This window comes from Macrosteles quadrilineatus, unplaced genomic scaffold, assembly GCF_028750875.1.
Source record: "Macrosteles quadrilineatus isolate MER2022 unplaced genomic scaffold, UCM_ALF_1.0 Scaffold_8__2_contigs__length_117827958, whole genome shotgun sequence".
Classification (NCBI taxonomy): Eukaryota; Metazoa; Arthropoda; class Insecta; order Hemiptera; family Cicadellidae; genus Macrosteles; species Macrosteles quadrilineatus.
The window spans coordinates 8,139,544-8,164,803 of record NW_026542601.1 but is presented as its reverse complement, the minus strand read 5'-3'; the positions used below and the strand labels follow the sequence as shown (position 1 = coordinate 8,164,803).

The following is a 25,260-nucleotide window of genomic DNA, read 5'->3' as shown; positions in this document are numbered from 1 at the left end:
TAATTTTGAAATTTTAGTAATAAAGATGAGATAAATAAGCGGCTCAAAGAATTTAAAAATTATCTTTTATTTATCTCATAATAACTTATAAAATAATTAAGTTAGTTTGTAATCAAAAAATCTTTTGCTTACGACAGTAAAGATTTTTGAGGTTTTTAAAAAATCAGTTCATATGAAGCACTACTAGTTCATTGTTATAAAATAAACTATGAAACATTTCCTTGTAATTGATTATTAGTCATTGTTTCCTAGCCACAATTCATTCATTAGATAGTGTGACCTTAACTGTATTTGTTATCACTGTTAATATTTCCAACTGTAAAGGCGTGAATCGTATTCCAAAGTTCTACCTAGTTGTATGTAAGTAATTAGCAATATTATAATTTGACTCTGAATTAATTAGGTTCTAAAGATTACTGTAGTAAATGTTATGTGACTATCCTCACATGTAGGCATCACATCCTATTATAAAATCTGCAGCTCATGATTAGTGTTTCATGTTTGGTAACACTTGTGTGTATTAATGTCAACTGTAGGGGTGAGTTGGCTGGTCTAGTGGTAGAGCGCAAGATCTCGGTCCCTGAGACCCTGAATTCAAATCACCAATGGATTTTATGCAAGTGATGATAATGCTGCAATGTAATCTAGCCTGACGTAATGTAAAAAAAATTTATGCTGTTTCTATTTTAGGGTGAATTTGACCCCCCCCCCCTCCTTAGCTATTAGTTATTCCAGAGGCCGAGAAATTTAAAAAAATAGACCGTTCTTTTTTATGTAACTTGAATAATGAGAAATAAACAGACAACATCAAACTTCAGCAAAACCAAAATGAACTCTATCATGTGTTTAATTAATTATACTACTATGGTGTACAACTTGGCCCCCTTATATATATAGTCTAAAGTCGCACCTTGTCCCTCATGTTTAGTAGTATAAGCCCTGAAGATAGCCAACAGCAACCAGGCCAAGTCATGTTGGGGATGACTACAAGTGTTATTAATGTGACCGTGTGTTTCTTCTAGGCTTTGGATGTTCTTAACTTTGAAGATGTGAATTTTGTTTTCAGATGAAAAGACAAAGAGAAGGGATGCAGGTCAACGTCGCAGGTTTACGACGGAACATCATGAACCTGGCTCACAACTACTCTGGAGCCCAGGTATACATCTCCACTAAATAGCCCTCTTAGGCCCCTAGGACCTCTCCTAGGCCTCTGGATCACTAAATGGCTTAACATACCTTTCTTTGTTGAGTGATCCTTTATGCACACTATAGTTTCAGACCTCCATCATCAGGTATGAAAAAAAACATCAGGCCATCTATCCGATTTGGTCAGATCCGTCCATACATTTGCCAAAACTCACGATCCTTTTCAGGACATTTCAAAGAACATTTACCAACGTATCACATCTCCCTATGCAAACCGTTTAATTTATTTAAACCATAAACCATACATTTAAATACATATTAAGAAACTCTCCACCAATGCAATAAAGGTGATTACATGAACACAACTGAAAGTATAAAATATATAAATTGTGTAAAACAAATCCCTAGTGTTTGTTAAATGACAAGTTATTGTTCTAGACCAACATTTACAATAAAACTATGGAGCTATCAGCTGACGGAGATAATAGAGACCCCAACAGAAGCCTAGGTTAAGGAAGGTCAGGAGAGACATAACATCATCTACGGGCTATAACATGAGTCTTGATTCATCTTTTGCGTCACCGAACATGTCTCCCGTGATAACACTGGCGAATTTTTCAGATTTATATTTGTTTATCATATTTTTGTCTTGTGTTTGTGTCGTGTGTGTTCTACAACTTCACCGGCAGATCTAACCACTTTAAAAAGACCTGATGTTTTGTCACCCTTGACGATGGACTTCACAAGTCTGAAACTTAGTAGTGTACAAAGGATCTCTTGAAAAAACAAGTTTACTAGAAAAATTTAGCTTAAACTCATATTTTATCTAAAAAAAACATGTGAATGAAAGTTGGTATAAAATAATATTCTTAATGTTGTATGCATATTATTTTCAAATAGATACTCTAAGACAGATCAAATTAAATTGTATTAGGAAACATATTTACGTAAAAATGTAATCTTTTAAATAATCAAGTGCCAAGTGTAATTTCAAATTGCCACTGTAGGTAAAAGTGCGTGAGGCGACCAGCAATGACCCTTGGGGCCCGAGCTCCACGCTGATGTCAGAGATTGCAGACCTGACGTACAACGTGGTCGCCTTCACGGAGATCATGCAGATGGTTTGGAAGCGACTAAATGACCACGGTCGCAACTGGAGACATGTTTATAAGGCGTTGGTGCTGCTGGACTACCTCATCAAAACTGGCTCTGAGAAGGTATTATATATGGAAATTATCGTTATATTTCGGTCACTTATATGTTATTGAGTGATAACAGGTTATCGTAACCATTTATTTTAATAACCTAACTCCAGGACAGTATCTGTCAGTCTGGAATGAAATGACAATTTACCGTGGCCAAGCTAAACTGTTATTTCTCCGCCGTTACTGAACTGTCTGTTATTTCCCTGCATGTTATCGTGTTGACTGTTATTCTAATGATTTCGTTATAAAACGTACATTTTCCATTTCACCCTAAGAATTATAACACAGTTATAGTTTTTGTTCAACAAATTGTGTTATCAGGAAGCAGCTTTTAATGAAACAGTTTTTTTAAATAACAGGGTTCTAGCAGTAACCTAATACCACGATAACAGTTATTTGTAGATAAGTTTACACACTCAGCTGGCGCCAGTCAGCTGGACTGCCTGCTGGTCTCATGTAAACGCGGCTTTACCTATTTAACAGAGTGTTTACACTGGTCACAGAAGTCACTGATTTTACCAGGGTGTCACGGAAGTCATCGAAAATTATGCAACCCGCCCGATCTTACCCTAAATACTAAAATAGTGTTGATCAGTTGACCTGTTCAATAATTTATTCCATCATACCATCTGATAAGATCAAATTAACTTACCAAGGTTTCCCATGATCAATTCTAATTGCTATAATTTTTCCAGGTTGCTCAACAATGCAAAGAAAACATCTTTGCTATTCAAACCCTGCGAGACTTCCAGTACGTAGAAGAAGGAAAGGACCAAGGTATCAATGTGAGAGAGAAGGCCAAACAGCTGGTCTTGCTGCTGAAGGACGAAGAACGACTAAGAAACGAGCGAGCGAGAGCGTTAAAGGCAAAAGAACGATTTGCCCAAACAGCGTCAGGCTTTGGAAGCGACACTGGACTGGTGAGTTGAAAAAGGTTTCAGTCTAATGCCTATGGCCCCTCGCCCTCTATACGATTTCGGACGACACTGTGTTGTACGATATTTTTATCGTATGTGTAGTCCTCGCCCACTTTGCGACACATCGGATAAATGACCAGTTGCCATTTATGGGACTGTCGTACAGTGGGCGAGCGCTCATAAGATGCAATGGTTCACTAATGGAATGAGGTCGGTCCGACACTCTGTCGTACGACCGGAATCGTATAGTGGGCGAGGGGCCCGTAAGTTCTTCAGTTTGCTGTAAAGCGATAAAAGGACTTGCAAGTGAAATACTAAATAAAAAGTACATGTATGTATCCTTCCGACAAGTACCAGTTTTAGTTTCGGTTTTGTAAAAATTTGAGTGCATCTAACATTTTACAACAATTGATCTACAACATTTACTAATCAAAATTTACTTATCTGTGAGTTCTCGTTTCTGGTTGTTTAAAAGCATTTGGCATCTCAGTTTTATATTTTTACTAACAAAAAAACTTTTCTTCTTAACCCGCAAAAGCTGTCTAAATGACTGTGTTGGTACTTATGGGTAAAAACACACCATGTTCAGGAAACATCATGACCTACTTTTCGCCATCCTTCACCCTCTCATTATAGTCTAGCAACAGCTGTTTTATATATACTGGTAGAGCTACATAGAGTTAAATGCTTAGTAAGGCTTGCACAATATTTTCTAATCCAACTTTTCAATGATCCATTTACTGAGAGAGGGGACTATAAAGGAATTTGAGTTTTACCCGTGAGGACTCTCTTGGAACTCTGGATTTATAACTGAACTAGGCCTATGCTTTTTTTATAATTTCTTATGCAATTTTCGTTTATATTTATATGAGAAACACTCCATACAAACAAAATTAACACTTTGTAGTGTAAAGTTTTATTACAACTGTTTATTGTATGTTTTATTATCTTAAGCATATTTAAAAGCTCATATATTAAATTTTTTCTACTAATTTAAGATTTTACGATATTAAAATATAACTTATATAGGCTTACCTCCGTCAGTAGTCCAAAATTGTGTCTTTTTCAACTAATGTTGTTCAAAGCTTACATGTTTCGTTGCACTGCAACATCGTCAGAGCTTTTTGTCAAAAACATCAAATGATTTATACATAAAACAAAACACGGAACACGAAACATTTAAACACGTAATAACACGATAGCGCTATCGACACGGCACGGCAGCGGTTGTAGGTAGACTGGACACGGGTTAAGTAACTTCGTCCCGTCCTTCTCTGTTATCAGCTCGGTGGTCAGCTGTTCTAGATGAGATAACGGTGTTGAAGAGGGAGTGGGACTTGAATTGTAGTTTATCATTGAGGATGTATTCCTTGTGTTCTTCGTTTACGTTCATTTTATATATCTCATACTCCTCAAGTGTGTCCAACTTATTACCTTTCCCGCAAAAATGTAGAACTTCCAAGCCGTTCTTAATATCACTCATTGAGTGATTACAATCTACAAGATGTTGAGCAAACGCGGATTTTTGTTTATGGTGTTTAGGATCTGGTCGGTGTTCTTTATATCGTGTTTGAAAGGCACGACCTGTTTGCCCTATGTATTTGCTAGGACAATCCGGACAAGATATCCTATACACGCCGGTCTTATCTACTTTGTCACCTATCTCAACTTTATTTGCCAACACGTTCCTGGTACGGTTTGTGGTTCTGAAGGCTAGTTCAATGCCTTGTTTAGCGAGTTCTTTCTTTAATGCGTGTTGGATAGTGTGACTATATTCCACGCAGACATATTTTTTCTTCTCTGAGCTGTCAATCTTCACACCTTGTTTGTTTTTATGTTTTTTGATGAGCCTATCTACCAAATCGCTTTTATAACCATTGACTGTAGCTATATGTTTTATAATTTTGTATTCAATCTCATAATTTACTGCATTTAACGGAACTGTTAACATCCTATGGATCAATGAATTAAATGCTGACATTTTTTGAGAATATGGGTGGTATGAGGTATTGTGGATAGTTTGTGCAGAAGTAGTTGGTTTCCTGTAGATGCTATAATCGAAACTGTCAACATTCTTCCTTATGGTTAAATCTAAAAAATGTATGCAGTTCGATTCTTCTGTTTCAAGTGTGAATTCTAATTTTGGTGCTATTTGAGTGCTATTAAGGTCGTGCCTTTCAAACACGATATAAAGAACACCGACCAGATCCTAAACACCATAAACAAAAATCCGCGTTTGCTCAACATCTTGTAGATTGTAATCACTCAATGAGTGATATTAAGAACGGCTTGGAAGTTCTACATTTTTGCGGGAAAGGTAATAAGTTGGACACACTTGAGGAGTATGAGATATATAAAATGAACGTAAACGAAGAACACAAGGAATACATCCTCAATGATAAACTACAATTCAAGTCCCACTCCCTCTTCAACACCGTTATCTCATCTAGAACAGCTGACCACCGAGCTGATAACAGAGAAGGACGGGACGAAGTTACTTAACCCGTGTCCAGTCTACCTACAACCGCTGCCGTGCCGTGTCGATAGCGCTATCGTGTTATTACGTGTTTAAATGTTTCGTGTTCCGTGTTTTGTTTTATGTATAAATCATTTGATGTTTTTGACAAAAAGCTCTGACGATGTTGCAGTGCAACGAAACATGTAAGCTTTGAACAACATTAGTTGAAAAAGACACAATTTTGGACTACTGACGGAGGTAAGCCTATATAAGTCATTATTCGTAGTCCAGGGGCTATCAGAAAAAATAATATTAAAATATAATTATACTGAATTATGAATTTTTAAGTCCTCTGTGCAGTCAGAAATATTGTGTGCACATTTTAAATTCAGTGCAAACTCTGCTGGGTTAAATTTATCAAAGGTGATATAATAATTTATAAGCTGTTATATTTTAGTACCGTACTTTATTGTTTTTAAAACTGAACTTACCTTCCTATTAACAACTTAATTATTCATTCTAATTAATCTGACTTCTGACTAATTGTTTTTTTAATACCTAACATAATAACTGTTGTTGCTTCTTAAAGTTATAATTTGTTTGAGTGTGATTTTTATAATCTTTTTTAGGACTCTGTTTCCCCTTCAAGTCCAGGATTTCCATCAGTAAGTACCTCATAATTAAAAATCACCCTAAAATGTGTGCATGAAATATTACCCGTTCCGAATCTGTTAAACCGTATCAGTGTTTTGTTATTTATAAGCATAAAACTTAGTTTTCAGTATTTATGAAATGTTTGAAACTTCTTGATCAAATACTACTTTTTTAACTGAACTGAATTTTTTGATTGTGCATTTATATTAGTCCGAAGTATTCACCTTTTTCCAACCTGTCAAAACTCAAATTGATATGATAAAATTTAGAATCCAATAAATGGAAATACATGTTTGATAAAAATTATGAGAAATGAAATGATTCAGTGTACGTAATATAGCTCAGAGGCGACTGTGGTGGTGCGTGGTAAAACTTTTAAGTAAGTAGAACTATTATTCTCAGCATGGGTTCAGACCTAGAAAATCTGTAATTACAGCAGCAGTGTCATTCATTGAATCGGTTGATAAAAGGGAGTTCACAATTGGAATTTTCATGGACCTAACTAAGGCATTTGATAGTGTCAACCACTCCCAATTGATAGATAAATTACTCATATTAGGGGTTTCAAAAAATTCAATAAAATTGAATCATATCAAAACCACTTTAGTCAGTTTGTAGAAATCGCGTATAATAATGATATTAGAATTACAATATTTTCTTCTGAAACTGAAAAAGTTAAACGTGGGGTACCCCATGGGTCAATCCTTGGTCCCCTGTTGTTTTTATGTTATATTAATGATGCTGGTGGTGCACTTTAATGTTTACCTCAGAACGATCTTTGGTTTTATGCAGACAATACAAATCTCAAAGTATCGGCATAGTCAATGCAACAAGTTGAAATCTTAAGCTTTGTTTAGTTGGCAAACATTGGAAACTTTCTAGAGGAAAATAAATTTAAGCTTAATCGTAAAAAATTAATTATTTTACTTTTAAAACAACTCAAAATAAACATTTAATTGAACCAAATATAATATACAGGGTGTCCCGGAACTCTCTACCAATATTTTAGGGCATTGCTCCTGGGTAAGAAACATAACTAAATATCATATTTAAACTGTCCGGAAGTCCTTAGTTACTCACACAGCCGCCATTTTGTTTTTTCAGTTATTAATTTTTTTCTAAAGAATGGTTAAACATACGAAGTGGAAACTTTGCACAAACATTTATGACAACTAGACAAAGCTGGAAAAAAATTATCACGATTTTTCAAAATTCATAAAACAAAATGACGGCCACTTAAAATTTGTGTAAAATCATTGGTTTTTGAGTTATTTAAGAAAGAAAATTTTAAATGGCCGCCATTTTGTTTTATGAGTTTGAAAAATCTTCATAATTTTTTTCCAGCTTTGTCTAGTTGTCATAAATGTTTGTGCAAAGTTTCCATTTCGTATGTTTAACCATTCTTTAGAAAAAAATTAATAACTGAAAAAAACAAAATGGCGGCTGTGTGAGTAACTAAGGACTTCCGGACAATTTAAATATGATATTTTGGTACGTTTCTTACCCAGGATCAATGCCCTAAAATATTGGTAGAGAGTTCCGGGACACCCTGTATAATGCAGAAGAATTTTATCATAAACACAGTACACAGTTCTAGGGAATGAGTCTCTAGATTCATAAAATGTTGAATAAACAAACCAGTTTTGAGTTTGACCTATATTTTAGCTTGGGCAGAGGTGTTAAATCCAAGCAGTGGTTGATTCAGTGTTGGTTAAGACTGGGGCTAATTTAGTACTGAAAGTTAATTGATTGTTGTTTGTTCACAGTACAGAGATGCGTGGGGATCCGGCGAAGAATCCACACCAACCAGTAGAGGTGAGATAAACAGAATAAATATTTATAGTACAAAGAAATATTCTTGAACACATTAAGTATTCACACATTTATACACATTTATAAATCATTACTTTCATTACTGCTTTCTGTTAAGGTGAGATTTAATTAATTCATAAAATAGATTTAATTTTGTCATGATTTGATTCATTTACCAATTAATTAAAGGCTTAACGGTGTCTACAAAAATTTTCTATATCAACTCCTTTCTCTCCTACATTCAAGACAAATTTTTTTCAGAAAGTTTGTACAGAAAGTTGTATGGTTTGTCCTGAAGAGTAGCTATATTTTTAAGGTTGTGCACTAGATGCAGATAATGATTTAGCATCAGGTTTTTAATATAACCAGTTAAAATAATCATTGTAACTAGTAGAAGAGACATGTTTGTTGCCTCAGTCCCAACGATTAGTCCCGTTTGTTAGTTGCAGCCGTGGAAGCCCCGGAACTTGAGTGTGCTCGGCCACAGACCGTTGGAGAAGAAGAACTACAACTACAGCTGGCGTTGGCAATGTCACGTGAGGAGGCGCAACAGGAGGAGCAGAAGAGACGGAGCGACGACGTACGATTGCAACTGGCTCTATCACAGAGCGAGAATGAATTTAAGTAGGTAGCCTGTGCGTGTTTAGGTTGCTTAACATTATGCTAAAAGGTGTATTCTTCTTATTATTACCTTCAAAAACCACCGCTGTAATGAGTTTCCTGCAATAAACTAAATACCAAAAGTATAAAACATTACCACAAGTATTTTTTTTTTTTTAAGTCTATTGTTGGATTTTACTTTTTTAAATTAATTAAATAAAATTGTAATTTTAAGATCTGTATTGTTGTTACAAACAAACAAACTAATAAACTACACCAATTATTAGTCAAATCTGATATAGAAACACCAGCTAATTCACTACATTTCCTCCTCTATTAATCTTGAGAGTGGACTAGCATTCCCTGTACTGGGTCTCAAAATCACATCTTCTCTAGAAGGCTCGGTAATTTGCAGCCATCGTCCTGTTGCTTCTCATGATCTGATCTCACTATCATACCTTGGCTATCCAGCTGGTCTTTGGTCTAAATAGATTTCCTTCTGAATGTTTATATTTTGTTCTGCTGTTTAATAATCATGATTATAATCCACCCATGCTTTAAGTAAAAACCATATTTTTTCTTTACTTTGAGATTTGTTGAAGTTAAACCTGTGAAATGTATTTTGCAGACATAAAGTGCCGTCGAAAGATCTGGACATGCCCTCGAGCCACATGTTGGATTTGTTAGACGTAAATTTGGGCGCTGCTAGTCCACCCCCCGCACCACTGGATCCTTGGGGTATGCCGTCCTCGCAACCCCCACCACCACGACCACAGGTAGAGTCTTACAGTTAAAGAAATACAAGTTGGTACAATTGACCTTCTCTTAACCAACCCTGGATCAACCATACGAGTAAATTAAATGCAGACAAAAATTACTACTATCAAGTAAACTTTGTGGAGAATTATATACAGGGTGAAGCAGACCACCCGTGCACATTTTACGTGATTACATTTTCACCTTGAAGCGCGAAATAGAATTATTCCCCCCTAAATCGTGTACGAAGAATCCATTTAAAATACTTAGAACATGATCTAAACACAGGGTGTTCCAGAAATGAAGGTCACGAGTTTGAATCTCGAAGTTTCCTTATGTCAACTATATCACATTGTACATTTTAGAAAGGTTATGATTGGAGAAACATTTTTGTGTGAACAAAACTATCAATTCATCAATCATCTCAATTTGTTTAAAAATTGCGGCCACGTTTTGAATTTTTTGTGTATTGACGTAATACCCTGTATTTCGAACCCGCTAAAAGTTTTACAGTTCTGATTGAAAATTTGTTTTCAACAGAATATTTCTTTAAGCAAGACCTTTCTAAAAATGTACAATTTTATATTATGTTGACATAAGGAAAAGCTGATTTTGGGGCCCTATGTGCAGGTAAAAACCTGCTCGGTCCCCAAATGATGATGACAGCTGGCATGGCCAGCAAAACGTAACTTTCAGCCACCAATTAACATATGTAAAACAGCTAAAAACATCATAGAGTGGTGAAAAAGAATATAGTTGTTTGAGCCAGTCACCAATAGTGTCTATAATTCCATTTTCTGCCATAAATTTTCTTACTGGCCAACTTGATTGGTTATAAAGTTGTTATAGCTCACAATGAGGCATTTCATTAGTTTAACTTGGTAAAAAGTAAAAATTTGGTGAATTTGACAGAAATTAGTAATTAGAATCAGCACAATCTGTCGGTGGTTCACATCAGCTACGACGCTACGAGGATTTTTTTTTAAACTGGTGACAATTCATCCGGATGGAATGTCTAGTTGTATCAATAGACATAAGTAGGCTACAGTATAATTTGTAAGAAACCCAAGTATTTTTTTATGTAATAACAGTAAAACATTAATTTCATCAGTATTTCACATATTCATAGTTGATCTTTTAGGTTATCCGATCTAGGTTGGTTCTGAGAGGGTGTACTATTATTACCAGAAAGGGTGTGCATAGGGTAACTCTGGGATTTAATCACCAGTGGTGGATTTTCATGTGATGAAGCCGTGATCTTATTATTCTGAACACCTTAGAAGCTTAAAAACTGTTTCTGGTTTGGATGTTTTATTGATATTACATACAATATATTTTAAAATTTAGTTCTGATTTCTTAAAGTACAGTAATGTATGAGTATATATTTACTCTGTTCTAGTAAATATAATGAATTGATTTTTTTCAATAGAAATAAAACTCAAACCTAAGAAAGCTTATTCGTATGGGAAATTCGCTAAAAACAATCTATAGTTTTTTATTTTTTTTGTTCAGACTCTTGACATCATGTACACAAACTGGGACTTGGTAAGATAATTGTGTGATGTCCTGCTTACTTCCTTGTAAAAATATTAAAATATCCATGATAGTTATAACTGCTTTATAACTCCGTAATGTTAGCTAACTTATGTTGTTCATTTAGCAGTATTATTTTTTGAATTTTGATACGAGTTGTTATTTTTATTCCTTTATAATTATTTTCAGTTATAATTTCACCTATTTTTTCTAACGTTATTCAGTTTCATGTTTATTGTTAAAGATTTTTGATTATTTTGTTAGCTAGTAGTATTGTTATTTTTTAAGAATAATTGATGTGCTATTAACAAATTGTTTTGTGTGTAACTTAAGAGAGTAAAAGTAGGGAATTTGATCACCTATTATAACTTGTACCCCTTTCATAGTGTAAATAAATTGCTTTAACAAATTTTAAAATACTTCCCTCTTAAAATAAATAACCAAAACTGGAAAAAAACTGAGTCTTTTAATTTGTGTGACACGTTTGAGTTTTATATATAATAACTCTGTACAAACTAGCGATATTAAGAAGTACTAAAATCATGCTGTAACCTTCTATTTAAAATCTAACAAAAAACCACTAAGTGGTAACACTTTCCCCGCCAAGTCAGCAATCCAAAAAAGATAATAAATCATTACTTTTTCCGCCAAGAAAAACAATGTAATGTATGTAAGTTTGGTAACTTGGCGGCAGGCTTTTGCTCGATCACTTTAAAAATACCATAAAACTAGTTTCATTGAGCAAGTATCTCTCCCATTAGTACATTGCTAGGTGAGAGCTTATTTTACAAAACTTGACCTTATTTGTGCCACATTTCATAAAATCATAATAGTGATGGTTTTATATTTACTGATTACCTCGAAATTATTATACTTAGTGGGACTAATTAATTAGAGAAGTTGATTTGTGAAATTATCCACGAACGTAACTTAAATGAAAAAAAACCAAGCAAAAGTCTGCCGCCAAGTTGCCAAACTTACATACATTACATTGTTTTTCTTGGCGGAAAAAGTAATGATTTATTATCTTTTTTGGATTGCTGACTTGGCGGGGAAAGTGTTACCACTTAGTGGTTTTTTGTTAGATTTTATTTATTTTTGTAGAAAATTAACCGTTCAAATAAAAATACTCTTTTCTCTGAAAAAAATAAATAAATTTTAATGCTAAAGTTGACTGAACTCTCGATCTTCCGGTAGTCTTTGCAGAGGGTACCGGTTTTGTACTCTCATCCTGCACTTTTTCGACATTTTTGGTCTGGCACCACTTCCTGTCCCTCACATAAGGAGCCGAAGAGGAGTCACAACTTGTGTTGTAAAGTGGAAGGTCAGACCTGTACTTCTGCCTTAGTCTGTTGTATTCGAGAATGGCGGATTTCTGAGGCTTCACATCTCTTGGGTTAAAGTTAATAAGATGAAGCCCTTCTAATGAAGTCACTCGTGACAAGGCAACATATGATTGGCCACATGTAAATATGGACTCCCCAATATCAATTATTATGCTATTTAAGCTGAGGCCCTGGCATTTGTGAATTGTAACCGCGTAGGACATCGATATCGGGAATTGCTCTCGATACACAAATGCGTTATCCATCACTTGAAACTTGACGTTTACTCGCTGTAGGTGATGGGTAATGCCACAATCAAAGTTAATTGTCACTGAGTCTACGTCATCAGAATTGTCTGTATTAAACCTCAACCTAACGATGGTTAACTAGTTAACTAGCCCCACAGTGACGTCAATGTTTCTAAGCAACATAACTTTAGCACCAACCTTAATAGGAATAATTTTCTCCATACCAGCCGTTCTGCTGCAGTCAGAGTTGTAAGAGGACAGTATCTTTTTAACTTTGTTTTGTTGACGAGGTAGACAGTCAACTGAGTCTTTTGCAACCAAGTTAACGACAGGACCACTTATTCTATTGACCATTTCATCATTTATTATGGAGCATTGGTAACCAGTTGAACAAAGACACACAGAATTGTTGGGAAAAGCAGACAAGTAATCTCCTAATAGAGAAAGGTTTTCACAAGCAGTTTTTCCATTAAGATGTATTTTCTTGCTTTCAATTAGACGGATGTCCTCAACGGTCATATTGCCTACTCTGACTTTGCTTAACACATCAGCAAACTTAGAATCTTGAGCTTGTCGCATGTTTGTAGTAAGTTCATCATAAGAGAACTGTTCAGACCAGATGTTAACACAAGACAGAGAGCCAACAAAAGAACTAAGTTTGCTACTGTCAAGTTCAATGAATGGGGAGTCTTCGTGTACTGGTGGAAGTTGTAAAAGGTCTCCAAAGAGCAGTATATGTTTTTTACCAAACCAGCCGTTACTTTGGTCTGAGGTGTTGAATATTTCACACAATCTGAGATTTATGTACATCAATGTTAGATTGGAGACCATGGACACTTCGTCTATTATGAAGAGCACCACATCTTTCAGGTTGGATCTCAACATTTTTAAAACATCATCAGTAAGAGCTTTGTACTTTGGAGTTTTTCCATGCTCAACTGGCAGCTGAAACACTTTGTAGATCGTAGAACCATTGATGTTGTAAGCACTTAGTCCTGTGGGAGCTGATATTGATGTAGAGGCTTGAAGACATTTTTTAGTCCAAGAGCTATTAAAATGCAATTAAAACATAGCCATGGTATCTTACCAAATGGTCCTAAGAAATGTTCTCAATGTTCTTAAACTAGATCTCTTCACTACACATAAACAATGCTGCTCTTTTTGTAAACATGAAAAAGACAACAAACACGTTTTATTTACAGCTGTTAAAATTATTAATACAATGTTAAAAGACTTAGTTAAATAATTTAGCTAGTATCCTAGTATATAATTATATAGAAACATATGTATAAAATGTGATTGCATCTGGTGGCCTACTTAGCACCAATTTATAGTTGACTTAAAATTCGGGCAGATGAATATATTTTATTCTTTGTACTTTATATTTCATTGCTAAGATTTAATTATGATTTAAATGCTTATTGTTGTGAGTTCAATTGTAAATAAAGGTGTTGAAAGTAATAGCCCTCTGTTTTAACGTTTTTAAAGCTTTTACCAACTTAAATAGAATTCAACCTAATATTAAAGTGAATTCCAACATTACTGGCAATGCGTTGGTGTTACATAAGTGTTCTGATAATTAAACCCGTATATCTAAAGACTAGTGTAAATTGAGCCCTTGGGTGACTTTCTACAGCCAGTTTCAACGTCTAGAACTGTGTGCAAAACCTCCCATTTCCCCATTTTTATTTGTCATGAATAAGTAGACATTTTAATACTAACTATGACGATTGCATTCATAAAATCTCAAAACATATTGTAGGCTACGGCAATATTGTCCTAAAAGCTGTTTACTGACTTTCTAAAGCCATATTAATGTATATAATTGTGTCCAACTAACTAACTTTCAATTGCGTAATATTGTTTTATTTGCTGTGCTATTGTCCACAAAGTTGATCTATGTGAAACTTAATACTACTCCTGCTATCGCTTATTAAGTTTAATAAAATCTACATTGATGTGTGTTTAAGACATTGCGTGTTTTAAGGACGAAATGTACGTTTAAATTTATTTTTCCAGGGTCCAAGGAGGGGGGGCTTTAGCCCCTGTAGCCCCCCCCCCTTGGAACCGTCACGGGGGGGAATATCTCTTCTCTAAGTAATTTTATATAGTAAGTAGTTCAAATCATTCGGTATACCTGAAAAAAATACTTTATAAAAGTTTTAAAATAATCATCAGCTGTTCCTATAAATTTCTCTAACATTTAAATTTATTGATATTTAATCGCAGCTGGTCCTTCTTTTTATTTTGATTTGTTTTGATTTTAATCCCATGTTATTTAAATGGGCCAAAATCGTACTTTGAGGGCTTGCCAAGGGTTTATGGGTCAACGTACCGACTTGAGACCCTCAAAAGGCACATCTACACGCTAAGGGCTTTCACACAACATAAAGAACATTAAAATTGAGCCAGTGGTTTGGGCTGTAGGTCCGTCAACATTTAAGGAGAAGAAGGAGAACACGGAAAATTTGTGAATTTTCAAACTAGTTTTTCTTTGCTCAAACACAACCGTTTTTTAAATTCTTTTTTTTATTTTGTTGAGAATGATTGCCCCTATCCAGTAGATGAACAATTATTTTAATAGCTTTTGTTTCTTCAGAGCTATAGACGAGTAAAAAAGCCACTTTGTCACGTCATGTATATATACACTGCAGCAGCTGTGTACCGCTGGGGGACTTGGCGGGGCGGAACGCTGCCGCGTTCCTTAATAACCAAAGATGTGAATAGAAAAAGATAATAACTCTTCAGATGATATTGACAAAATAGTATTTATGATTAAATTGGATTACAATTTTAGTTTGTTAGGTTGTTTCATCCCAAAAACAGGATACAGCCTGCATTCCAATGAATTTTTACTTCCCAAGTTATCAAACTCTAAAAATATTTATATACTCACGTTTTTTTAGTCGGTACATAAACTAATAATTTTTGTGATAACCATGTTTCTTTACACTTTATGTGATATTTTATACTAATTTTAGGATTAGCTCATTGTCTGAGAATGTTAATATATTTTCTATGCTCTTGCGCACTTTATGAGTTAATTTATTATTCAATTTCTTCCCAGCTAAGCTGTCTTGTCTCAGTAAAAGGAATGTATAACGTCTCAATATTTGTAATCTGGATGAAGCAAGAAAGCTGGAAGATTCCTTGGTTCTTTTCCATTGATTCACTATCACTCTGTATTTTTTTTATTTTTTCATATTGAATTAGTTTTATATCTACAAATCCTGTTTTGGGTTGTTGGTTAAGTTAAGAGTTAAGTTAGGTAAGAACCGAAACATAGCCTAAAACTTCAATTGGTGGTAGTTAATTAGACCTTTAGGTCCGATTCCTTTATCCACAATATCAGGGTTCTAACTTAACCTTGCACAGACTGATCCGTGGAGCGTGACGACAAACAGCACTCCTAGTGTCAACGATCCCTGGACACCAGCGTCTACGTCGTCTCAACCTCTGCCTCCCAAACCTGGTGAGTGTGGCCGAGCTCTTAAAATTGTTTAATTTTTTACGCCTTCTTATCTTATCTATAAGCTTTTTTGTGATATACCACAGAAGGGTTGTGGACCAACCATTGTTGCCGCTGAGGCAGCGTTTGCCAATCTGTCCGTGGCTTAATTATTTATGTCACACTGCACAGTAAGCAACTAGTTTCTCTACTCTTTGTAGACTAGAAAGTTGTAGCTTACGCTTACAGAAAGTGATCGGCAAAATCAGCTAGAGCGCGCTAAATTACTGGTTACTCTCATATGGCACTTTGTCACAAAAGGCATAATTTGAGTAACTAGTACATCAATAGGCTCTGGGCTCTGCATGAAGCTATTCAATATACAGTTTTAAAAGGCAAATTGTACCCTGTAAAATAATGTATCCTTTTAAGAAAAAGTTCAAAAATTTTTTAAATATTTTTAAGTGTGAAAACAATTATGCACCTCCCAATTAGAATAAGTAACATTCTTTTCAATGGGTTAAGATGGTATTTCCTGTACAGATCCATGGCGGGCAGTCGACCCCCCTACACCAGTGCCCCCCAAGCCCCCCATGAACGACCCCTGGTCCCCCGCCAGCCCTGCGCTCAGTGTTAGCCCACCCCCGCAAAGCAATGGCACCAACCTCACCTACAACAGTGCTACCAACATAGCAAGCACTCCACTCAGTGATCTAGACGAGTTCGATCAAATATTAAACAGAGATAGAAATATCAACAGTGTGAACAACAATATTACTGGTGAGTTTTTGTCGGTTGATGACTCTAATTTAGGATATCTGAAGTATTACTTCATTTAATCAAACATTGTAATCTCTAAATATAAAACATTCCATCTGTAAATACCAGGTGTACCCAAAGAAAAATACATAGTTGAATGGGATACTCAAAGAGGGGTCTGACTTAGGGGAGGTACGAATGAGGCATTTAGTTCAAAATTCCTCCGTGAACAGCGCTGTAGTAGAGAGCACTTTGGTAATGAAGGTTTGCTAACCGCAAAAATAGTTCTGTTCATAAAATAAAATTATAAATGTCTCAAATTCAATTTTATTATTTTTTAATTATAAAATTAAACCATGATAACCTAACCGAACTAACCAAACTTGCTGATAAAGAAATAATATAACAAAAGTTTAGTAATCGGAAAAATAATTCTGTTTATTAAATAAAACTAGAATTTGCTCAATTAAAATTTTGTAATGACTTAATAATAAAATTAAACTGTAATAACCGAACCAAACCAACCAAACTTGCTGATTATAAAAAAATCTTGGACAAAAAGTTAATACTACCAGCAGGATTCGAACCCGGGACCTACAGTATATCAGCCCGGCACGCTAACCATTAGACCACCGAGGCCGATGGCTATTGACCGTTTTGTTACGGTAATGGCGTTCCCTCAGCTAATAAGAAGCCCACAGCTGTCATCGTAGCCTCTTCTATACCTCCCCTGAGTAAATACCCTCAAAGAGTGCTACTGTCTACAGTTCTATTTTCCTCTTAGTTTTTTTTACTGTGTTAGTTTATAAAAGATGCTGTATTTACAATGATTTTTTCCTTTCATTTTGGCTTGGTTAGTTATAGTTGTTGTATTTCATAGAAATCTGCAATTTACAACACAGTCACTGGCTCAACTGGATACAAGTTTTATGTACAAATGGAAAGTCTTATACAATAGACTCCCTTTTATCCAGACTCGGGACCGAGGCCAGTCCAGATAACGGGTTTTCCAGTTAAACCGACGTCCCCAAAGACTCGTTAAAACGGACCATTTAAATGCATACTGTATACAGTAGTTGACTTAAATTTGAGAGAGCATTGTATTTAGACACAAGATCACTGGCCTCAAAGCTTTCCCTTGAAAACAGTCGTTTCAGTACCACCGACTTCCTGCCGATCTAGTCCAGTTAAACCGATGTGCTTATAAAAATTGTCTTAAATAGATGTAATTTCTGCCGAGTGTGGTCTGGTTAAACCAATGTCCGGATAAGAGGGAGTCTACTGTAGTTCTATCAAGTCAAAGCTTACAATGTAGAGGAAGTTTTGTAATGTTTAGGTTCATATTTTGGGATGCCTATTTTGGTAAAAAGAAATAAAAATAAATTTTGGAAAATGGTAATTTAGGGCAAAATGTGCACATTGTGAATGTTCTTCTGTTGCCTGTTGTTTTTCAGAATTATTTGTTTTCGTGCAGTAAACGGACAAAAAGAACATGAGTTAATGTCCCATTATTTATTTTGGGAAATTATAATTTGATCCTTATGATAGAAGACAACATTGCATTCAATGTGGTAACCAAAGAATACTTGCCAATGGGGTCAGATAGCACAGAGAGTCAAATTTTAATTTGTCAAAGTGTTATTGTTATCATTTGTTACTTGTTAGCAATATTGTGGTTTAATTATTGTAGAAAATATTCAGGTATAGCATAATTCAAAATTATTATGCTAGCAAATACTTTTGGGAGATTCAGATTTCTGGAAGCTACTTAACTCTATAATTTAAGTTACTACTCCTCAATACAAACCTTATTTGTACGAATATAAAAATAATAAATATAAATTTAAAAAAGTTTTTTTGTTCTTTTGATGAAATAATATTTCACAAAACTAGTCGTATTCTATTCAGCAGTTTCTTTTATTGAAGAAGGCCATTTTTTCTGTTTATAGTATGTTATCAGGTACTGATAACGCATAGGTTTGCAAGAAGCATTGGAAATGCTACAGTAAGAAGCGATTCAAAAAGTGTATTTAGTGTTCATGTGTTGTGTAACTGTGTTTTTAGTGTAATGGCCTGTCTTAAGTGTGTCATCATTGATTTATTTCTACGTACTCTCATTTATGGAGGTCTTTTTGGTCTTGCTGCACATTTATTCATGCCAGCTGATATTATATCCATAATGAATGGTAATTGAGCAATTTATTGGAATGGGTGAATTTACTTGATAATTAATCGCTTCAAACAAACATTACCAACATAAATTATACAGGTTTTGTTTTATATTTCTTTAAGCTATGGGGGTGATTTAGAAGGTTTGGAGGGGATGCGGAGTTTAGCTGGCTTAGAAAGTAATTAAGCCCTTTGGTTCCAATCTTCACAGATAAATTGGCTGAACTTAATCCCCCTAAAAACCTTTTTATGTCGATTGTTACTATTCCAAACAAATTAATCTTCGAAAGGATAAATTACAGTGAGGTGGTTTTCAAAATATCTAATCTTTTCTAGATTTTGTTTATTTTAAAAGGTTTTCTGGGTGAAAAACTCTAGAGCGGAATAAGTTAGATGTTGTTTGGGATAGGAATGGCTGGCTTACATGCACAATGGGAGAGTCTTCTAGCTATGTGATATCTATGGAGAATACTCGAACCACTGTAAAGACTGCTCTTCATTATTTTAAAGTTATCCTACATATTATCTGATTACATATTTGTATTATCTTTTTAATTGCTATGTGATAATCATAATTATTTCTTTTCTTTGAGAACTAACATACCATTTTTACGTCTTGTATCAATTAAAAAAAAAAATGCTCTCTATAATGGACCGGTGTTGATTTTTTAATAATACTGTAGTTGTTAGAGTTAAAGTAGGTATACTGCATCAAGCTTCCACAACTTTGAAAGGCTCTTTGATTTAACCTACTACAAACCTTCCACATTTGTGTTGTAGGCACCATCAGCCCAGATCCCTTTGACCTGACAGGCCTAACTAACTCACTGACGCCGTCCCCGTCTAACGTTCCACCGCCCAAGAAAACGCCTCAAAGCTTCCTAGGCGAGAACTCTGCTCTGGTGAACCTGGAAAATTTAGTAACAAAAACTTCGCTCACGTCCGCACCCGCTGTGCCTACTCCTCCAGGTTGGTCGTCTTTTATTTTCCCTATTCGTATCACATTTTATTTGTTTTTAATTTCTTGATTTTAAGATTTTTGCTCTCCTTTTATTGCTTTTTTTCTTTTTCTCACTATTTATTTTTTCAATTTTTTTTAAATTTGATTGAGTTTTTCCTTCTTCCATGCAATAGTTTTATACTTGATTTTACTCCTTTAACTCCCTTAGTAATTGTTTTTAGGGAATTTCCCTATAGGGAAGTAGCTTTTACCAGCACGCATAAGACCTATACCCAGGTCTGATTTACTTTATGATTTCGATGTCCCCATTGGCTAAAAACACTCCAATCAGGCTAATGGAAATTCAATTAGCCTACAGGTTTGCCTCGGTGGGGTACTTTTAATTATGTTTGAAAATTATCTTGTCTGTTTCAGCTCTAGCCAACCCGTTTTCCAACAGCCCCACGATGGTACGCCCCCCGATCAGGACGCCTCCGTACCCCCCGGCCGTCCAGGCACCCCTTCTACCGCAGCCAAACCCCTTTCTATCGTAACTCTTTCCAACTCCGATTGTGGCTGTTACCTTTTATACAGTTCCAATGTTGCTTTCCAACTTTTATTCTGTTTCAGTATTTTTATTTGTAAACGTTTGAAAAAGTTGTACAATGTGGGGAGAGCGGATGTGATAAATTGTTTCAGATCAAATTGTTTTATGCATTTATTATAGTGTCACTTTTGCCTTTTAAATGTCTACAATGTAAGGTGCTAAACAAAATGATTTCCGGGTGTACATAGAGACTTATTGTCCGTGCTTTAACGAATGAGTCCATTGTGTATCTTTGTGCAGTTTGATGTATACACTTTTTGTAATAAGTAAATATATATTACAGGAGATAATATTAGTGAGGTCTGAGTTTTACAACATTTCACAAATAGACTACTTAATGAACACACTTCTCAAAATTGTTTGATTAAATACTGACTTTTTCTTATACTACTAAAATAATTTAAAATAAGTAAATGGAATGTTTCATGATGAGTTTTGAGTTTCAAGCGAAATATCAGATCCATCAACTGCACATTGATATTGATCCAAAGTTTTTTAAAAAGCCACACGGATTTAACGTAACGGAAGGCCTTGGTGTATGAAAGTTCACTTTATTCACGACACCAATACATTATTCTACAATCACGTATTATATGTAATTTAAGTGTATATAAAGACTAGCGTAAGAAGGGGAAGGGCAGTAGCAATAAGCCGCGGTTGATTTTATTTAGAGTATTTATCATGATTGTTTTATTTTATACCTTATTATCAGTAAACTATGAGTCGGTTTTGAGTGGGTGTTGAAATCGTTCACCAACTTTTATATTTATTTATTATTTTGGAGAAACTTTTTTATGAATAACAATCCCTAATAAGTTATTGGAGCGCTAGGTCGTATATTGTAAAGTGAATATGAATATAGGGTGTGTATAAAGTAAAATTAGGTTTTTACCACTATCTGATTACTTTTAACAGTTTATTTAGTCGAGGGAATGCTATGTCAGGGGCCCCAGCTTTTTATGATGTATATGAATAAGTTGGACAAGTCGAACAATAATTGTATGAATATAACAAAAAAAGTCTACTACCGTAATGAAATCTATGTCGCTTTTTTAAAAGGACTCTAAAACCAGTTGATGAAGAAACATGTTTAGTGATTTTACAAAAATCAATAATTTATATTATTTTTCCTACAGTTACCTAACAATGTACCATGTTCTCACATGTTCTTACAACGAATGTTCTCACTGATTTGAGAAAGCAAAGTGGCCAATTCGCTCATCAGTGAAACAATGTTAACATTGTCTCACTCTAATTACTTTGTCTCACTCCAGATTAGCAACGTGAAAATAGTGGGCGCGTAACATGCAGGCAATGTCGTATGCGCACGAAATACGTTGGCAGCACTGGCTGTAAATCAGCTGGTCAGCTGTTGTACTGTTGTATTTGTCACTTCACATTAAATGTTATATTAAAAGTTCACTTCTGTGTAAAAATTGGTTATGTTTCTTCACCAATTTATTTGTTTTATGGTAACTGTAGGAAAAGTATAATGTGCAACTCGAGTTCAAAGTACAATTGCCTCACTCGAGAAACCATTCCTCACTCGCCTATGGCTCGTGAGTAAGGATTTCTCTCAAGTGAGTCAATTGCTCACTTTTCTCACTAGTTGCACAAATAACTATTAACTATATGAATGTCCTTGCTATGGTTAAAGATTTAAATTATTTCTATGTGTGTTTAAGTACTTCCTAAAAATAAAGTACAGTATGAGTTCACACATTTTATATCATTAATTTTTTAACAGAAGGATCGTTCCTTTGAATTTGATCTTGAAGAAATGTAATCGGTTTTTAACTTTGTAACTCAGAATTATTTGTAAAGTGATAGACAATACAAATAACCTTCAAAATTCTGAATGGATTAAAAATCCAAAAGATTTATTGTTAAAAAGCTATTGAGTTTAGAGAATGGTTGTGAAACATATGAAAGAGGTTTGTAGATAAAGTTCCTGATAAAAATTGTATTTTTTTATGTTAACTTAAAACCGACTCATTCCGTATTTATTAATAAATTAGTCGATTATGCTAACAAATTGTAATTCGTTATTTAATGTAAAAACCCATTGAGTCAAAGTACTTAATAATGGTAATCTGTAAAATGAAATTTTCTTTCCTAAATCAACTAAACTACTTGAATAAATTAATAAAATATTGGTACTGGTTTATATTATCAATTGAGATTAGGACACCACTTATAGGTGTGTATTTTAAATCAAATATAAGTTAAGGAATAAAGTGAGATGTCTTGGGCAGCTTTATTACTGAGTACTAACAAGTAACAAGTAATAGTTTATTCTTTGATCAATTTCAACCAGTATTAAGTACTTTTCCTCAATGATAAAATCAGTCATTATCTATATTATGTTTAGTGTTATTATTTTAGTCTGATTTCCTATTAATAGTTCTATGTTACTTGGCTGGTCCTGTTAAAGTTTGTTTTCCACCGCTTAAAGATGGTGGGGATGCATATAAAGGCGAGAATACTAATCTTATTTTACATTTTGTAAGATAGCACACTCATTGTTAACACAGAACATATTGTTTATTTTACTATTTTGAGGACCGATACTGATTTTTATCTGTGAAAAGTCTTTGTGTGTTATTAAACTCTGTGGTTTATTCTAGATATGATTCTTCCTTACTCCTTTTAAAAGTATGGTAAATTATATGTTTTTAGTGAGGGTTAAATGGAGGCAGTATTTAATGTTATTGGTGCAGACTTCTATATCAAACAATTCCGTCTATTGCAACACTCGGGCGCTCTCTTTAATTTTTGGCTACGAGTGAACTACAAATATTGTGTGACTCCCAACTAATTGAAACTTTCCAGCTTGTTTTCACATCTTTGTAAAAATTTTACCTTACCTCCATGTCCACTGAAACCTTAAGAGAATTGAATTCCTCCTATGGCTTTACATCATGGAATTGTCCAATACAGAAAAGTTTCTCTTCATCAGACTCACCTATTCTTGTGTCTTCAAGTCTTCTACATCGGGAAAATTACAGCTTGAGGCATATTCTCCTCTGAGTCTTGACATTAACTCGTAGCTTAAAGCCTTTATGATTGAGATTTGAATATGAAACAGAGTCCTGTAATTTAATCACTAGACTAGCCTGAATTCCTTGGTTGAATTCCATTATATTTAAAGATAAGGAAAGTAATTTAAACTATAAAGAATAAAAAAATGTTTTACTTCTTAAAACTACCCTGCATCAACAAAAAACTGATGCCTGTTTAATAACAATATCATTTTTTTAGATAACAAATTCTAACAATGAAAAGATTGTTTTTCAAATTGGTGAACGATGTATCTAAGCTTCAAAGTAGTATGGGACACCACATTAGCTCCGCAACTCTCTAAGCCCTAAAACAAAATGATAGTATCTGTAATAAGTGCATTCTAATTTTTTTGTATTATTAAAAAGAGGTTGACGTCCTATTTTAACCTTCCATTTGCATTCCACCCCTTCCTTTCCTTCCTTTCTTTCCTTTTTCCTTTTCCTTTGCATTTGCCCGTCCACATAGGCTATGGTTCCTGGAGGCTATGTGTGGAATGAATCCAGTAAAGCAAGGGGTAAACTGGTACAGTACAAGGGTAATTTGTACTGATAAAATGTAGCGGCATTGACCAGGACCTGAACCACGACATCGCTGCCATGGGCCCAGAGTATATGGCGCTACCGACTCACAACCAGGCGGTTGATTTTCTAATATCCTGGTGTTCAAATTAAATCAAGGAGTGTTGTAATGGCCATCAACAACTCCAAAGTGTCCAAGAAGAAATAACGTATAATAATATTAGAGAATTTCATTGTAGCCAAGTCCCATAATATGCAAAACAGGTATCGCTGACGCAAATAGTCCACTCGTTCTCCTGCCACATAAATATTGAAGGAGCTTTGCGAACTCAAAACTACTCACTGTCTTCTGCCTTGTTATACATTTATTTTAATGGTGAAAGAACTGATGATCCTAGTAAAAATCTTTGGAATGAAAAGAAAAACTAACAACTAATTTATATTTTTCTCACCGAAAGTTTTCCACCAAACTTTCATTGTATACATGTTTGTTTTTCAAAGACATTTTCAATGGTGTACTACAAAAACCTGTGTTGATATTTGAGATTATTCACTTGTAAGTTCTTACATTTTCCAAATATCCCTTTGCCTTTCAACCCTTCCCGGACGGGTTATGGATATATCCGCTTATGGTTTTTGATGTTCCGGACGGGAAGCGGATATGTAGGATAGCGGATATAATTGCCTTCTCTTCAGACAGACTCGCAGGTGCTTGAGCAGTAACCAGATGTTTCGCGGTACCAAGGAGCCACTTTCCTGCTCTCTCCATGGCTGCGCACTCCCTTCTCTCTCCCCCGCCTCCCCTTCTCCCGCGCACCCCCCACCTCTCCTACGCTCCCCTCTCGATGTTTCGCGCTCAACACTACGTTATCTTTATTTATTGTTAACATATTGTTCTTTATTTATTGCCTAACGTCATGGTAATATCTTCAAAGACGGGTGGCGGATATATCCGCTGCTTTTCTGCTCATCCACGGACGGGTAGCGGATGCATATAGTTAAAAACGAGTAAAAAATTATTTTGACAGTATGAAGTGTTCCATTGTGTTTATTTTATGTATACTTGTATAACAAAACAAAAATAAGGAAAATTAGTTTTAT

At 34.8% G+C, this 25,260-nt stretch overlaps 1 protein-coding gene across 6 annotated transcripts in view; it reads left to right on the top strand.

Annotated features, from left to right (window-relative positions):
- The window catches only part of LOC128999640 (epsin-1-like), a 46,365-nt gene extending 23,161 nt beyond the window's left edge, over positions 1-23,204 (top strand). For 4 of the 6 annotated variants that reach the window (XM_054426250.1, XM_054426245.1, XM_054426246.1 and 1 more), the window contains 12 exons: positions 1,067-1,156; positions 2,154-2,363; positions 3,047-3,271; positions 6,356-6,391; positions 8,147-8,195; positions 8,636-8,816; positions 9,421-9,568; positions 11,062-11,094; positions 16,031-16,127; positions 16,647-16,883; positions 19,812-20,000; positions 20,407-23,204. In XM_054426250.1, coding sequence (XP_054282225.1) covers positions 1,067-1,156; positions 2,154-2,363; positions 3,047-3,271; positions 6,356-6,391; positions 8,147-8,195; positions 8,636-8,816; positions 9,421-9,568; positions 11,062-11,094; positions 16,031-16,127; positions 16,647-16,883; positions 19,812-20,000; positions 20,407-20,525 — 1,614 coding nt within the window. In that variant the 3' untranslated portion in view covers positions 20,526-23,204. The remainder of the gene's footprint in view (positions 1-1,066; positions 1,157-2,153; positions 2,364-3,046; positions 3,272-6,355; positions 6,392-8,146; positions 8,196-8,635; positions 8,817-9,420; positions 9,569-11,061; positions 11,095-16,030; positions 16,128-16,646; positions 16,884-19,811; positions 20,001-20,406) is intronic. The other 2 variants (XM_054426248.1, XM_054426247.1) reach the window with 2 other exon arrangements.
- Positions 23,205-25,260: the final 2,056 nt, after the last annotated feature.